Here is a 17,531-nt window from a genome sequence, read left to right on the forward strand (position 1 = left end):
GCAGATGTTTGTTTTGGACTAGTATTTGATTACTGTAAGGTGAATTAAAAATGTGTGATAATTTTTAAAGCACCTAATCTGAGAGAATTTGCTGTCTTCCTTCTCTTCCATCTTTAAAAGACATGTGGTTGTTGATGGCCACAGATTGTGTGCTTGATAAAGGCAGCACAGCCATAACATGTTCTGCTCATTGAAGGAGGCAAATTTTTTTGCCTTCATTTCTAAAAAAATGGGATCATTGAATATTGCTTTGGTACGTCAAACCCCTGCGATTAGTGCATATGAATTCGGGCACATAATGTTAATAGAACTGGTACTTGAAAGTAATCCTAACTCTGAACTGCTTCCCTTAGTGGTTGAATTGAGGGACTAGAATAGCCTTTATGGGTCGTAAAATGTGAATTTTTAAACCTTACACAATTATTTTTTTTATGCTAGCAGTAATTGCAGTATATGCAAGCTTCACTTTAAATTTGAGTGGGTAATAGCTTTTTGCAATATTTAATAACATGTTTGTGTAAACTGCTTATTTTCACGTGTTCTGTCTCATGTTGGTGCTAAACCTGTGTGTGTTAATGTCACAGTAGCTGAATGTGCAGGTGTCATTTGCAAAATGTAGGGTTCTGAGGGGCCACTGTGATTAAAGAATACTCCATGTGAATGAAATGCCTAACTCTCCCTCTTTGAGTTTCTTAAACATGTTACTTCTTCACCCAAAAATAAAAGACATGGGAATTCCTAATATGAAGTTAATTTTTAAAATGTTTTTGTTTTAAAAGTGCGCGCACACGTGCAGCCTCAATGTAGTGTTCCTTGCTCTCTGCCCCCTGACCAAGTTATTTTCTGCATAAGTAAATTCTGGAATTTTTTGAATTTTTGAATGGGGAGAAACACATTTCTTGTATACCTTTCAGAGGCGAAGTTTATGTAGCATTTAACCATAAACTTTACAGCTGTAAATTGGTAACAAACTTTCAGCAACTTGTTTTGCAAGAGAAATACTTGTACCTGATAAAACAAATACCATGAGACTCCTAAACTTTGTAGAGGAAATTTCCATCCTGAGACTTGAACTTAAAGCTTTAAAAGGTTTGACTTTGCCTCTGTAGCTGTTCTTGGGAACCATCAGCAGTACTGTGTGTACAGCTAATCAAAATGCCAGCTTGTTACTTCTGCCCCAAGGATGGAGGAAAAAAGAAATAAGCTTTCTCTGAGAATTTTCCCTTCTGTCTCAGAAGATATGTAAATTATCCCATTTACTTTAAATTACTACTATTATCTTGCTGTAGTTCTGTATGGAGTATTGTACAGTAATCAGCATTTCCAAAACTCTCTGACAAAAATCTGGACTGAAGAAGTCTCTTTTATGTTCTTGTAAAGTTTTGGGTTAAAGTGCAGTTCCTGATCTCAGCTGCTGCTTTGATCATAATGGACAAACTACTTGAAACCATTTTAATGTTTGTATTTCTCAGATCTGGGAATGGTATCATCAGCACATGACTATTCATCAGAGCAATGTAACGTAATGTGTTTCGGGTTTTTCTTGCAGTGATGCTACAGCCTTTTGACTATGACCCTAATGAGAAAAGTAAACACAAGTTTATGGTTCAGTCTATGTTTGCTCCAGCTGATACTTCAGATATGGAAGCAGTAGTAAGTATGGAAATTAATTAAAATGGTTTTCTTTCTGATTGTATAATTTTATAAGGTCTTTTACTCTGATGCTTAAGGGCTGTTGTTAAACCACACTGGAACGATCCTTGAAAGCTTTGCCAGATTTTCATCTCTGCATGGCAAGGTGTCTCCTGTTTATTTCAAGCCCCAGGAATCTTGCACTGAAAAACACAGTTGGTGTCTGTGGTTGCTTCTTTAGGATGCTGCTGCCAGTAATGGGATACTAAGCCATGAAACAAACATGCAGTAGTTTGTAATTTTTTTCAGTGTATCGCTTCTTGGAAGGACCAACTTGAACTATATATTCTAGAAATATATATAATAACTTCTAAGTCTGTGGCATCTTTTGTATTTTATACCTCTACTCTTGATCTTGAGTCTTCCCTTGAGCAGCTCCTTTTCCCAGCAAGAACCAGGAAGATGATTTACAAGTATTGCATTTTTCTTTTTCCCTGCCTGTGTCTGTTGTGGCTTAGTTAAATGAAAGTCCCTCTGATATTTTGTCTTGTGGCTTACAAATGAGAGTAACAGAAGCATGTAGGTACTGAAGCAGAGGACAAAAGATATAGAAATAAGATGTCAGGCTACATTAAGGCAAATTGGAAAGGAGCAAACCAGTATGTCAGCCTGGTGGCTTTCCTATAACAGCAAGATTTGCTGCAGCAAGAAGGCACAAGGACGCTTTCTCTAGCTTTTGTTAGTCTGAGAGAATACTCCAGTAGCTATTGGGGACACAAGAAAAAAAGGCCATTGCTGTAAAGTGTGGAGCTTGTCTGTGTTTGTATGCATTGTATTACTTAAAAACAAAAAAAAACCCAGAAAACCTCAGAGTATGTATCATGGTGTTTTTATAGTAGTCTTTACGATATGCATCTTCTTCTGAATAGCTTTTTTAAGCTGCAGCGATTTGCAGGGTTAAGAAAATTTCCCTCCTGAAAGAGATTTATGGAATTATATTTATTTAATGGCCTCAAAATAAGATCCAGTGGGAGAAACAGCAGTAGTAATAAAATGTCTGCATCACTAGAAAGATAAGCCAGCCTGCCTTTCTTTAATTTTTATGAGTTACTTTATACCATGGGAAATGTTATTCTTCTAGCACATAATGTTTTTAAGACCTAGATGGCCCTTTCAGTTTTCCAGAGCTCTCCAGATCAGTGTGATTCCTTTTCTGTAACACTTGATTAGTTCTCAGTTTTTAGTTACCACTCTCCAAATCTCTTCTTGTTCTGGATAAACAGGTGAGACAAATTACTGGAGTACTATAAAGCTTTCAACGCTTCACAGGCAGCCAGTGAGCTCGAAATAGAATTCTGACTTCAGCCGCAGAAGAGCTGAAGTATGATTGAACTATTTGGGATGAGACAGATACTTCTCCAGGTTGCGCAGGGGTTAGCCATAATTTGACACCTACTTGACATATGCTGAGCAATACCATGCTACCAGAAGTATAGTCAAAGTGAAGAGAAGCATGTGATAACTCCGGGATATAAATGTGGATGCTTCTTGCTGTATATCACTACTATGAATCATTCCTTTCAGTTCAGGGTTACAGCTGACAACCGAGCAAAGATTTACAACTGTTAATCCCTATTTAAAATATTGGACGGAAACTTTTTTATGGTAGGCTTCCTAGCTGAAGGGGAGAGGATGAGAGGGAAAACTGTCCTTTTTCTGTATGTAGCACATCTGTTAATTGATGCTGAAAAATGAGGAGGGGGAAGGACAGTCCGGTAGTTCATACCAATCAGGAAGAAAACTTTATGTGAAATTTGAAAAGCTTGAATAGGTGCTCTGCTGAGCAAAGACTTTAGAACTGATCAGAGGTGTTGCTATCTTTCCTTTCCTTTGAGTGTCCCCTTCTTGTTTCGTGTGGTTGGGGTTTTTTTTTAATGTTATCATGACCATAGCTCCCCCTATCTATGCTAATTACTCTTACACAATTCCCAGTTCTCTCAAATTAATAGACTATTTAGCATGTTTTCCTTCAGAGTATGTGGTCTGTCTTTATGGTACCACTCATTTACACGTTTGGTTTCATTTTTCATCATGTATGTGGTTAACAGTAACAATATAAACGCCTGTGGGGTTTTTCCTGAGTAAGATGGTGGTGGTTTGTTTAGTTAATACGCTGCGTTTTTCATCTGCCTTATTATGCTAGTATGTTTAATATTAAATTAATATTAAATTATTCCAGTGGAAAGAAGCAAAACCAGAAGAACTTATGGATTCGAAACTTAGGTGTGTGTTTGAGCTACCAGCGGAAAATGATAAGCCTGTGAGTATTTTCAGATGCTATTGAGTGTTTTAACCTAATACCACAGTACGTCATGTAAAATGGCATGTTTATACAGACAGCTATAATATAAGCAAAAGACGGAATCCTCTTGTTTCACTGCCTGGATGGCATCACCCTTTGAAAACGCAATATAAATTATTTAAAATCTTAGGGATGCTTAATGTAACTGGCAGCTAATTTGAACAATGTGAGTGCAACACTAGCACAAAGAAATCTTTGAGCTGATCTGTTTTCAGATGAAGAATATTTTAAAAACTTTGAAAGATGCTGACTGATGGTCATAAAGCTCAGACTTCATACTGAAGCAGTTACAACCACCAGCAGTATAAATTTGCCTGTTCAACACTCCAGTATGTTTCCTTGATACAACACTGATTTTAGCAAGTAAATTGGTAGAAAGCTGGTAAGGAGGACACAAATGCAGTTAGGGGTTATATTGCAATTGGCAGCTATAATACTGTAGAATTCTTTTTTGTTAGGGTAGTGAATGCCTCAATTTCTAGTGGAAGGATGTAGTGTCAAACATAGAACTGATGGTGGATTGAATAAACAGAAAAATGTTTCCCTAGTGTGCAGGTACTGAAGGCACAATTGTACTACCTTCCACTGGACAGCTTGCAGTTACCATTATGGTACTGTTATAATGTTATTGTTGTAGTCTCACCATGTCTGCTCTACCCGCTCCGGACAGCGAACACCTGCTCTAAAAGTGGGTGCTTCTGCTTTAGGCCAGGGTACTTTCTGCGTTGTCAGTCTAGAGGTGTGATGAGAGGAAGGAAAATTAAATGAAATTTCTCTATTCTGTTTAGTCATAATTTTTTCTATAATCTCTAAAATTCATTAGGGCAAAACAAAGCACAAACAGTAACAGGATCAATTTCTTTATTCATATAAATAAAATCTTCATGTTAACACTTTGGTGGTGGTTGGGGGGGGGGGGGAGTGGTTTGTATTTTGTGAGAGTTAGGCCCTTTGCATTCTGAAGTGCAGAACATGGGGAGGAAGGCAGGAAAGAGAGGAGGGTTTGGATGTCTGTAGCTTCCTTCCTAACTTTGGCTGCAAGTTCCTCCATCACCACAGAAGCGCAGAAAGATGGAGAGGTGATAGCCAGTTGTGGGAAGTGAAGAGAGAGGGAACTACAGCAGAGCAGGTGGGTAGCTCCTAGCAACACCCTGCTTCCTGGAGTAGCTTCTTGTGTTGTGCTTGGAGGGGTGGGTGGGTGGGACACAAGGTGAGAAGAGCATATAATGTAAGCAGACTGTGAGCAAGTAAGTTCCCATCCATGTTGTGGGACATGGTCTAAGGAGATTTCCTTTTCTATGTGTGCAGGGACTGAAAAGTTGAGGTCATTCCGTCTGCACTTATTGGAGCTGATCTGGTGTTTTCTGTGAAACAGAAAGGGGAAGTAAAGATTATAGAAAGAAAAATGTTTATTTCTTTTGATACAGGCACGTTTCACATGTGCACAGACAATTTTACCTGATTCTCCTCCTACATATGAGGTGTGTGGTGTGGTGTTAATAACTAACCAGAATCACTCTATCCTTTTTTAACAGCATGACATAGAAATAAATAAAATTGTATCTACAACTGCAACAAAGACAGATTCCTCTGTAATGTCTAAATCAATAAGTTCTTCTTTGGATGACACTGAAGTTAAGAAAGTAATGGAAGACTATAAGAGGCTTCAAGTAGAAGTTCAAAGGTTACGGGAGGAGAATAAACAGTTTAAGGTAAAGATACTTGCGGGGGTTTTTTTTTCCAGATTTACCCCTTTCCTGAAAAAAAAGCTTCTGACCTAAAGGTTTGGTTGCCTGACTTTGGCACAATGTTTTAATATTGTCTATAAATTAAAGGATAATTCAGGTTTCTTTCTAGAAACAGACAAAGCGTTGAAATCAGTGCTTCCTTTGAAAGGAGCGTATAAGTTATGCAGTCAGAGAAACTGATCGGATAGCAACCCAAACTAATTTCTCCCTCTTTTTTTTTTTTTTTTTTACCACCTAATTTTCTCAGTCTGAATTAAGCATTCAGTGTTACATTTGGCCCTGTTCTCTCAAACTGATGGGAGCTTGAGGGCAGTGTTGTGCAAATACTGAGTGTTCTAGTTGTTGAATATATGCAGTTGAAATGACCAAAGTAAGACAGATTAATAGGAAATACACTTCCTGTCACATGCAGCACATCGCTGTGAAATCAAGTAATTGAGAAGCCTTTATCACCATGCTGAAACACTTTTACAGTAGTTTCATTTGTTGTAAATGTCTAGTTTCATAGATAACAGCTCCAATGAACCCTGTTCTGTCAGCTCTGATGCTGCTTGGCTGGCTGATGCATGCAGAAATACTTTATAAACATTTGTAAGCAGGTTTTGGTTTGCACATAGAAATAATATATGTATATAGGTGAGACACGGCCTTAACTACTCGTGTGCTTGTTTTGCCAGTGTCTCACAATATTATAAGTACAATATGATGATTTTTTTTCTTTTTTCAAATCTGTCTTAAATAAATGCTCTACAGGAAATATCTAGAATTGAGTTAATGTCTTACAGTAACGTGTTAAAAAAGTGAGCTGTTTGTTCCCTTTGTGGAGTGTTAGAAATATTTGTAAAGCATCAGAAAACAACATTAAATTGCTGCAAGCCACCAGGTGCTGTCAGTGTCAGGCTAGAGTCACTGTTTAAAGGGAGTTAAAATACTTAACATGAAAATGTGTTGTTCCTAGCAGTAGAATTACAGGATAGGTGAACAACATTTTATTGTTTACAAAAGTCAGTTGTCCCCATCCAGACTTACAGCAGTAGTGAGGTATCAGGTGGTAGCCTGTGACTTCTAACAAAAAAATGAAAAATGTTTTCCTCCAGAACATTAGGTGCCCCTTTATATTCAGAAGTCAGAAACACTGACCTAGACAGAACCTTTTGAATTTCACTTACCTGGCAATTTTTAAGGCTGCAGTAACTTCTTACAATTTTATTTCCTGAGCATTTTTTTGTGTATAGACTGGAGGCTTTTGCTTCAGTATCTTCTACTTCTGCACTATAATACTGTATCACATAAAAAGTCTAACACTGTTGCTTCAGCTGTACACGTTGGGTCACAAAGGGCTCATTTTACCATCTCCTAAAGTGGTCTCTGTGTGCGTGGAGTGGAGTGCGCTAACACATGGCTGTGCTGCACAGTAGTTCAATCAAGATGTGGGGAACACCATCTCCACTGGAAATTATAATTAGTGTTGTGATGTTGTTTTATGTGTTGTCTCATACACCTTCAAGTTAAGAGAGCTGTCAGACTCGTACCAAGAAAATATCCTACTTACTGCCATTAGTTTCAAGTCAAAATGTCAGCATTAATATGATGGGGGGAAATAGATTTCCCTTCAAATGCTGGTGAAATTTACTTGTGACACCTAACAAGGGGAATAATGAATATAATTGCCTTAAAGTTGCATATTTTTCACAACTTACCTTAGTTATACGGAAAAGCACTTTTCCCAACAGCACTGTATTTGTTTACAGAGCAAGAAAGGCATCTTCATGCCATTCCCTCCATCGTTGTTTTTGGTGTTCTGGAGCTATCTCCAGGCTTTGGAGAAGAGTTCTTTGCAGGCTTCCTCATTGCATCTCCTATTACCTCAGTCAGCAGGAAAAAACCAAGAGCACGTGGTTTTTGCTCTGCTAGTCAGGCAGATACAGAATTCCTCTTCTACCTCACTACCCTGTCCTTAGGATTATCTAGGAGGTAAAGCTTTAAATTAGATTTCACCTATTTTATTGTGCCCACCTAAAATAAACAGGAACTGGATAAGGTGACTATTGAAAGCTTTTTTTCAGTAGAAATAATCAACGTATCTTCCTTTAGGAAGAAGATGGACTGCGGATGAGGAAGGCACCCCAGACAAACAACCCAATATCTGCTTCTGCAGCTGCTGTCAAGGACGAAGGGCTCAGCTCCAGACTACTCGCTTTGGTGGTTTTGTTCTTTGTCTTTGGTGTAATTATAGGAAAAATAGCCTTGTAGAGGCAGCATGCTGGAAATTGTAAATTGGTTTGATGGTTCTGCCATATCATTGGATTAAATTTATTCATAACAATGTTTAAAAAAAAATTAATGTATGACATCTCACAGGTCTTGCCTTTAAATTACCCCTGCACAAATACTATGTAACATAATCTAGAAAGTTTAAAATGTACAATGAGTGAATGAATGAAAGAGAATACGCTTCAGTGGTGAAGGGGGGGAGAAAATAATGATTTAACACTACAATGGAATATTGTATATGTCATTTTAAACATTCTTAGACCCTGGTACATGTTGCTGGATTACCTCTTTTTAAAAAAAAAAAAGATAAAAAAAAAAGGAAAAATAGAAAAAACTATTCCTCCACTGCTGGAGCTGGCCCTATTGGATGTTTGGAGCTGGGTTAGGCAGGAGGTGTTGATAACTTCTGTAAAATACGTTAATCCGCCATTCTGCTCATAAATTTAACAGTTTCTGTCAGTGTCTTCAACTCTGTGCAAGTTACCAATTTCTTGGCACTTAAATGAATAGTGAGAAGCTGAAAAGAATTGTATGTGGCAATGCTGAATGTGCTAGGCATCATTAAGAGGCATATATTGACTGGTATGACGCTCGTTTGGAATAAAGGTCAATGCCTTGTTCTCATAAAGGGACCAAGCTATATTGCTGTTGGTTCATTTAGTTGAATTAAAATGTTATTCAGAGATGTTTAATGCATATTTAACTTATTTAATGTATTTCATCTCATGTTTCCTTATTGTCACAAAATTGACTAATACTATATGGTATGAAAAGGCACCTGTTTAAAGCCAGTGACTAGAACTAAAAATTTGCTGCTGTAGTGATGCAAGATTCTTCTGCCTCCTGGTGTTTTGGGCACTACAGAATTGTTGGGAGTTTTGATCATCTGAGCATTGGAGAAACAGTGGTCAGGAAACTTTTTGTATGTAAATAAGTCTGTCTAGGGGAAAAAATATTAGTAGTAAACTAGTCCTATGCCGTAAAAGACCAATCCTGTTTGACTATGTAGCATCTTAAAAAAAAAAAAAAAAAAAAAAAAAGAAAAGAAAAATTAAATAAAGCCCCCAAATTAATGTTTCCTTTGTTACTTTTGTCATGTTCTCACAGTTTTAGAGGGTGGGAAGGAAAAAGTATTCTCTGTCAACAGAGTTTATTGCATAAGGAAACTTGCAGCCTTGTTTCAGGATGATTTTTTTTTTTCCAGCCTAATTTTAAAATCAATCCAAACAACCCCATCATGAGCCCCGATAGACCCAAGTGTTGCTCAGAGTAACCATGCTGACTGCTGCATCACCAGGTAACTTCCCATTTTTCAGTGTAGTTGGGTTCAGTAGTTCAGAGGCTTGTTAGCATAGTAAGATTAAGGTAACTTTGTTTCTAAGCATAGTTTCAATACAAAATACACTCAGTATGTTTTAACATGCTGCGCTTCAGCAGACGAAGTAGCCTTTGAGCAGGTAAATTCCTGTTTGTTCTTAGATGGTAGGTCCAAAAACCATCAGCGACAAAAGGGTTTTATGACACCTTTCAGGATTAAGATACATCTTTTTAAAGTGACTTCTCTCATTCCTTGATTATTCTATGATTTCTTGAGAAAGCTGTTTGGGCTGCAGCCTGTCTGCTAAACCCATTGACCTTTATATTTGTTCCGCTTGTGTGTCTCAAGGGTTTCCGCCCTTGCAAGTGCAAATAAGTGAAATTTTATGTGAGGTTTAGCAAGAAAATAGGAGGCAAAACTCTTAACTAGTGTGTTCAGCTTATGAACAACCCTCAGAGTACCCCTGGAAGATTCAACAGGAATGAGAGGTGTATCTTTAGCATTTTAAAAAGCTAGTGCCTTGTCTGCTCAGGATGGAAGTGATAAAGCTGAAGTGTGCCTGTAAAGGGCAGAGAAGATGGGAGATGAGCTGGAAAGAACAAAGGAGTGAGTGCGTTATGACAAACTGGGCAGAACTGATCAAGAAAAGGATACATTCTGGGCAGTAGAAGCTAAAGACTTACATGAAACATTTTGTAAGAGCCTATTCAGAAAGGCAAGGTTGTACGTGATGTTGCAAACTTGTTGAAGAATATATTTGAGAAAATCTTTAGTGAAGGGAGACTGTAGGTTTGGTTTTTTAAGAGGCTGCAAGTATCTTGATCTCACTAAAAATGTGAATCCCTAATTTGCTTTAAAAAAAAAACAAAACTTTTTTTGAGCCCTTCGTTCTGCTGAAAAACAGCCTCAAAAAAGTTTGTTTAAAAAAAGAAAAAAAAACACTGTTTTTGCAGGATAGAGGGGGAGGATCGAAGCTTTAAACTGGTCTCTTTGTGAACATATCTGTAGTAATGTCCCAGGCAAATTTTACACACCTTGTTAGCTACCACAGTTGACTCTGCTGGCATAGGCAGCTCCCAGATGAAACGGAAAGCCAGCAGAATGTCTGTCCTTCCAGTGTTTCCTAGTCACTTAGTGATCTGTGACAACTTGGAACTTTAAATCATTTGTGAGCAAAGTTGTTCCCGTTGTTTGCACTCCAGGATTATAACGACATCCCGGAAAACACTCTGATGTTTTGCTAGATGCCTTACAGGTGTGTGGTGATAAAAGCAGCAAACAGAGGACCTTAGTTAGGGATCTGTTGGTAACAGCTGTAGCTGGGGCTGACCTGCACCATCGATCCTGGACAAGACTGTTCCATCAGCTGCTCGTATTTTGGAACTTTACAAAATTCTGAGGTCTTTCCTAACCATTTCTGACAACAGCCTGAGCAGACGGTAGCAGTGAATTGTCTGGGTAATGCTTTGCTTCTGTGGAGCTGAAAATAAATTGGCTGATCAGTGGAATCCTTCTTACCTGTGTTTGACCAGACCCTTCGTTCATATGCAGTAGAAAGAAATCTGAGGATGTCCAAGGTTCCTAAAAGGCCAGTCTGTAGATACATTGCAAAAATTTATTGGATGGGTGTTCTTAAGCCACCTGGATCTTTTGTAGGTTGTTTCTTACACGATGATACCAGAGCGAATGTTTTCACGAAATGTTCATAGAAAGTGAATTATTCTGGAGGGCATTGTATATCTTAGGAAGTTATGCATGAAACATAGAGTTTCTAAATAAGATTATTGTCTGGTGTCCCCACACAACACCAGATATTAGAAAACTGTAATTGATACATGATAGTAGAAATCAAAGTTATTACTCAATCTAATTATCATCCTTACTTTAAGATGCCCACTTGCATATACATTTATTCTTAATTTTTGTAAGAGCCAGTAGAGGCTGCCTAGATAGTCTTCATTTTGTGGAGCTTTACACTCCTGTCTGCACTCTTTGAGCAAATTTGGTATAAATAGATACCTAAAATGTCTCGAAGCCTAGTACTGGGACGTGAATGGAAAATTATTTCTACTATTTTTATGTAATTACCCACATCTTAAAGCAAATATTCCGTGCATGAATGATCGTAACTATTGCTCTGCATAGGCAGTTGTCAGCTGTGAATGCACAACTGCAGCAATTGCAGATGCAAGCTGGGCACCCAGTTTCAAGTTTCTGTGCAATAGCCTCAGGGCTTGAAGAGCAAGATAATACCACGTGTGTCATGTTGAGAGGGATTGATGTACCATAATGTAATTTTCTAAAAATACAGGATTGTAATAGCTTGATGGTGGTATTCCATGTTATTTTTTGTCCTGAAATGCTGTTAGTGGGATAAAGTTGGAACCTCACTTTGCAAATTGCTAGAGTTTCTTGTCACCAATAAACTATAAGGGTTTCTATTCGCCGCACATGTAAATTTGCAATTCTTCTGATCTTGACTTAGCAGTCAGCATATTTACATAGTGGTGTGCACGCAAAAATGGATTGTTACTGTCTTAAGATACTCGATGTTGCAGTTGCCTAATGAAAGAAGACTATGTCATCCCTTTTCTTTAGAAACGTATATGACACTTTCAGTGCTTAATTGGAACACTTCCTTAATTCTCGGGCACAATGGTGACTTAATTGTAGTATTCAAAGTTTTTGAAACTATACTTCTCTTGCTCTACATGATGTCCTGAAATGCCATATCCTGAGTTCTGTTTTCTGTATAAAAGTAACTGAGAAAAAAACACAACCAGAATCCCTCTGTTTGAAATTAAAGAACATGTAAAACAAGCACTCTGAACTTCATGTTTGTTGTGGCTGTGTTACAGCTGCAATAGTACTTCACAGCAGCACTGGAGCAGCTGGGGGTTGGAGAGCCGCTCGTGCGTTGTTTGAAAACGGGTTAGCATCCGTTACGCAAATCCTCAAGTGAGCAAGTTGAGAAGGGGCAGGTGGCGAGTGAATTTCAGTGTACACACTTGAGACTCTGATTTTGGGGAGTCAGAAACACTAATGTAAGAAGAAGAAAGCAAGCTGTATGTGAGTGAGGCTGATTCAGATACCGTATGGGGAAGTTCCTATTCTTTGTAATTAGGTATACGTCTACATATTTAATTTACCGATTAGAGAATGTATTTGTGTAAACCAATGTTTAGGCATTTTAGAAAGAAAGGAAATACTGAGCATGGCTGCTCGCTGGTATAGTGAAACCTAGCAGTCTCTAGATTCACTTCATTAAAAGATTACAGTAGAATACAGCGCTGGTATAAATCATCTGTTACAGTTAGGTAAATAGTGGGATTTATGGTTCAGGCGGGGCGGTCCTGATCCTTTGACCACAGCCAATTAAGATTTCTTTGTATTATGCTGACAGCTTCATGTATACTGAATTGCTTTGTCTAAAGACTGTCAGCGCAGAAGTGACATTACTCATTGTGCTGTTAACTAACTTTATTTTGATTAGCTTCAGAGGACAAAGTAATTGTGTTTCCAATACTCAAATCCGCTTAACTAAAAAATTTGTTTGTTTTATTAATGGGTTGATTGGGGTTTTTTTACTGGATAAATGTAGATTATTTTTTAAAATAACACAAGTAAGAGCCAGCCAGAAATCAATCTTAGACGTAATATTCTAATAAGCATGCACTTGCACACTTCCAAAATGACTATATATGCCCGTCATTTACTCCACCATTTCCTCTGGCTGCATTTCCTTTTACAGAACTGCCTCCACATTTGTAGTTTGAAGAGTAAACGTTCTGAAAACTTGAGTAAACTTCCATGTAGATCTTTTTGCCTACAAGTCCAGGCTTAAGCTTGTCCTGAAGCTTCTGCATGAGTGAAAACTACAGAAAGGAAAGCTGAGCCTACGAGCGCAGAAACAGGGCTGCTTTCCCTTGAAGCAAACTTGAACTCTGGATCTTTCCTCCTATGATCTGTCATTAGAAAATGGCTTTTTCCAGATGGCAAAACAAAAGAAGTTAAGAAAACAAATGAATTAAGAAGAATTAATTGAAGCCGCATATTATAAGTTGACATTATATATCTGGCATTTCTGTTTATGTTTCTGCATCAGTACGTTTCATTCTTATTTAATAAGTTCCTAATTTTGTGGTTTGAGGGTTTTTTTCCCCAAGATTTTGAAGTGCCACAAAGAACTGAAGAACAGCCTGTAGTGAAGTATTGTTCCCAGTTTAGCTGTACTTCATTTTTTTAATCAAATCTTTTTCTTCGGTGGATAAACTCACAAGATTAGAAAAGCCTCTTGAACTCCCTCATGTTTGAGTTGGCAAAATTCCCACACACAATTATCCACAAAACTCCTTTTAAAAGGCCTTTATTAAGGCTGTACAAAGTCAAGCACTGAGGAGTTAGGAAATGGCAAAACCAAGTTTGTGCACTTTTGTTGTGAGCGTGTCGCAGTATCTGATCGGGCCTTCAGTACCGGGTCAAAAAGGGAGCTGGGGCTGCCCAGTTGCTGTCTGAAACTGCCCGACTTTGTGTGCCTGACCTTATATAATCTTATGTTCCCTGAAGATACATATAACGAGGGGTTTAGTACTTGAACTTAAAAAAATGGCATCATGGTATTAGGTGTAGCCTAAATGTTCTGCGTGTAGACGTCCATTCTTGACCTAAGCGTCCAGTGTAATGGTGAGTAACTGAGCTGAAGCAGCAATTTTTGTTTTCACATTTCGCTGGGAGGCCACACAGAAGTGTGATCGGAGCCAGGACTTTTTGGCTACGGGCTGAGCACAAAAGAGTGTTTCTGTGAAGGCTGCAGCCTCTCCTCCCCAGTTTCTTTTCTGATCTGTTCTGCCTGAGCTGTCGAATCTCACTCTGTTCCCTCCCTCGGCCCTTTGGTTCAGTCCAAGTCATCCTTGTTCCTTCACTGCTCCTTGGCAAAGAAACCGACGTTCAGCCGAGCGCCTTTAAATGGCTTGTTTTCCGTGCTGCCTATTTATTTTCTATCTCAGTCTCTTTCTTCCTGTTGCCCTTCCAGACTCGCTCTTCCCTGCCTGCCTGTCCCAGGCCGCCTGGCAGCTCCCTCACTTGACACGTGTCCAACTCCGGGCCCAGGTGCCTCTTCCTGGTCACCACTCACCTTCCCGCTTCTCTTTCAGCGAGTTTGTTCCTTCTCTTCACCCTGGGTAGAGTTGCAGCAGTGAGTCTTGTCACCCATCCTCTTTTGGTCTCCAGCTTTTTTTCTGCTGTTTCAATGCAGCGTATTTATTTATAGTAAGTAAGTAACAGGATTTTACATTCTGTGTGGGTTGTTCATCAAATGAAGCACTAGCTCAATGCTGTTCATGTACCCAAAAGTGTTTCAAGACTTTTTTGTGTGTTCTGTTTCGGTGTAAGAATTGTTTGGGAAATCCAGAATGCAAAATACAGGTGAAGGTATTTTTAATAGGAGGGCATGAAGATGCCCAATTGGAAAAATCAGGTTACTATTAATTGAGCTGTGGAGATCAGACTCACGGCTTGTGTCTGGCAAATTCGGCTCATGCTTTAGATTTTTGTGCCTGCTAGAGAAGCAGAAAATTGCAAAGGCAGCTTGTCTGAGTAGCTTATGGTATTAAAGAAGGTACAAAAGACTCTCATGCTCAGACTCAAGTGCAGGGAGCTAGTAAATGTATTCGGAGTGTTTGAAAATTATTTTACTTTTTCCTCTGCTTGTTGGAATGGTTGAAAAATTACAACTTTTGGAAAGTATTACAGAAGATGTGAATGGGGAAGAGTTTTCCAAGACACATACATGTGCCTGTTACCACGGACTTTCAACTGGTAGTAACCTGCCAGCGCATATTAGCTTGGGTTTTCTTCACAGGTACAATAAAAAGGTATGTATTTATTTTCCAGTTGAAAGAAACACAGTAATCAGGACTGATGTTCGTTGTCTGTGTCCTAGACCTGTTTTTCTAATGCAGTGTTAGATGTGAAGTTACTTAGTTTGGTCTTGTTTATGTCAGGTAAATGAATTGCCGACCTAGAAGTTGGAATTCTGATTACGTTCAGGCTAGACACACAGCCGTGCAAACTGCTAATAAATGTAATTGGTGCCTCAAAAGGGCACAGCTGAGCAGATTTTGTATCAAAGCTGGTAGTGAAGAAGAAATTAGATGGGAAACTGAACTAGCATTGGCACTCTTCTAAGTGAAAGGTATTAAATGGCCAAAAACCCAATAATTGTGGCAACGAGAAGGGGGACAACTTTGGCTAACTGCCCACCCTGTTTCCATGATGAAATGAAGGGAAAAACTAGATGTAAAGTAATAAACAAATAAAAAGGGAAGCAGGCAGCAATTGACTCAAAAGGAGAGTTATGAAGTATATAAAATATATTTTAAAAAAAAGGCAATATCCAAAGGAAGAGAAAATGTATGGGTTGGAGCACTTGGAGAGGGTGATGACGAGCTGAAGGAAGTTCAGAGGAAATCTGTAGATCTTGGCAGTAGGATAAAGGACCCGTTACTAGATGCAGGTAGGTAAAACTGCTGGTGATGCTGCAAGAGAACTAGAAAGGTGACATCACTCATGAGCAATGTTGAGTATGAACATTTTTAAATTCAGTAGGTCTAGAAGCTCTGTATCATATTTCTAAGGGAGACGCCTGGGGCAGTCTCTGACCTGCTGGTGGGAAAGATGGCCAACGGGACAGGACAGCTAGTAGGGAAGGGCTGGAAAGGAGATGAGTGTTAATGAAGGCACATAATGTCATTGCATTGTCTCTTGGTTTTCAGTTTTCTTTGGGATTAGAGAACTGAGTATGTCTGGGCCCTTTCAGCGCTTGGTGTTCTCTGACAATCTCACGTGTCAGAAGTGGTTGTTCAAAGAGAACCACAATGAAATGGGGATGCTCATGGAAGGGTTCTGCTGGGACCCGGTACCATTCAGTGGTTCTAGATCACTGGTGAAAATTGATAAAAAATCACTACTGATAAAATGTTAACACGACAAAACTATCTATACCCAGGACTGGAGTGAGTAAGAGCTCCACGTGTGTTCCCAGTGCAGTCCCAGGGTAAAAGACTAATGAATAAGAATGTGTTCTTGTTTTTAATTACTGTTAGCAGTAAGTGATTATACTTCTGTATGTCTCAGCTGTGAGAGCTGGGAATTTTGGATGCAGTTTGGATATTTACATTTTAAAAGAGAAGCTGAGTAATTAGAATGGATGCACAAAAAGATTCAAACAATCACTGGTGGAGTGTGAAATTGCCTTAGAGAGGGTAAGAGAGAAAACTCAGTTGGCTGAGCTTATCTACCAAAATTGAGAATGTCTTGATTATAGTGCACGAGTACCTTCACGGGGAGAAAATACTGAACACTGCAGCTCTGGAGCAACACAAGAATCACTGTCTAGCAATCAAAGCCAGGCAAACTCAAATTGGAAAAATGCACAAATTCTTAACAGAGAATAACTGTAATTCAGGAATGTTTCTCCAAAAACTGTGAACAGAACAATAAAAGTTATGATATTTATGCAAATAGCTTTTTCATGGCTTTTTTTTTTTTCTTTCAGAAGTATAATTAAAGTGGGGGGAGACAGAGGACAAAGAGGCTCCTGATGAGGCTTTCACAGGGGAGTTGAGTCAGCACAGCCCGCTGCCGCGCGGTTGTGGAGCTGAGCACCCAGTGCTGCCACAGCCGAGTGGCGGCCAACCTGCTGTGGGAGGAGGTGGGAGTCCCTCAAGGGCTCGTGGCATACGTTGCATAAGCAGGTGATGTTGTCTTGTAACTTTCTGCATCATGCTGATCCCGTCACCACCTTGAAAGGATCTGTGATCTGGGAGGATTTTACACCACGCGGTATCCAAACACTTGCGAAGCTTAATGCGTTTCTGTACGATGTAAACAAAAAAAAAAACACATCTGCAGACAAATGTCATTCTTGAGGGTTAATGTAGGGCAGAAGTTGCCTTTGCCCTCTGCCACCCACCCTCCAAAGGCAGCACAAGGCTGTTCCCTGTCCTTGCCGTGGACATCTGTGGGTCCTGCAGAACAGCCGTAGCTTGGCTGATGGGAGTCACGGGAACCTTTCCTCCGGGCTGCAGCGAGTGACCGCTCTAGCATGGTGGTGGGAAACTGCTCTGCTGCAGAAAACGTTCTGCCCCGTGTGTGGCTTACGTGAGAGGGAGCTGTGCTGCCCTGGCCTTGCCCCGAC

General features: G+C 39.3%; 1 protein-coding gene across 3 annotated transcripts in view; it reads left to right on the forward strand.

The window, feature by feature from the left end:
* The window catches only part of VAPB (VAMP associated protein B and C), a 39,800-nt gene extending 22,945 nt beyond the window's left edge, over positions 1-16,855 (forward strand). The window contains exons 3-7 of one of the 3 annotated variants that reach the window (XR_008824200.1): positions 1,550-1,653; positions 3,872-3,952; positions 5,530-5,706; positions 7,837-9,313; positions 13,086-16,855. Coding sequence is in view for 1 of the 3 variants with exons in the window: in XM_056353231.1 (XP_056209206.1) it covers positions 1,550-1,653; positions 3,872-3,952; positions 5,530-5,706; positions 7,837-7,995 (521 nt within the window). In the remaining 2 variants the exon portion in view is untranslated. Of the gene's footprint in view, positions 1-1,549; positions 1,654-3,871; positions 3,953-5,529; positions 5,707-7,836 lie in introns of all 3 variants that reach the window. The other 2 variants (XR_008824201.1, XM_056353231.1) reach the window with 2 other exon arrangements.
* Positions 16,856-17,531: the final 676 nt, after the last annotated feature.

Source organism: Falco biarmicus, chromosome 10 (genome assembly GCF_023638135.1).
Source record: "Falco biarmicus isolate bFalBia1 chromosome 10, bFalBia1.pri, whole genome shotgun sequence".
Classification (NCBI taxonomy): Eukaryota; Metazoa; Chordata; class Aves; order Falconiformes; family Falconidae; genus Falco; species Falco biarmicus.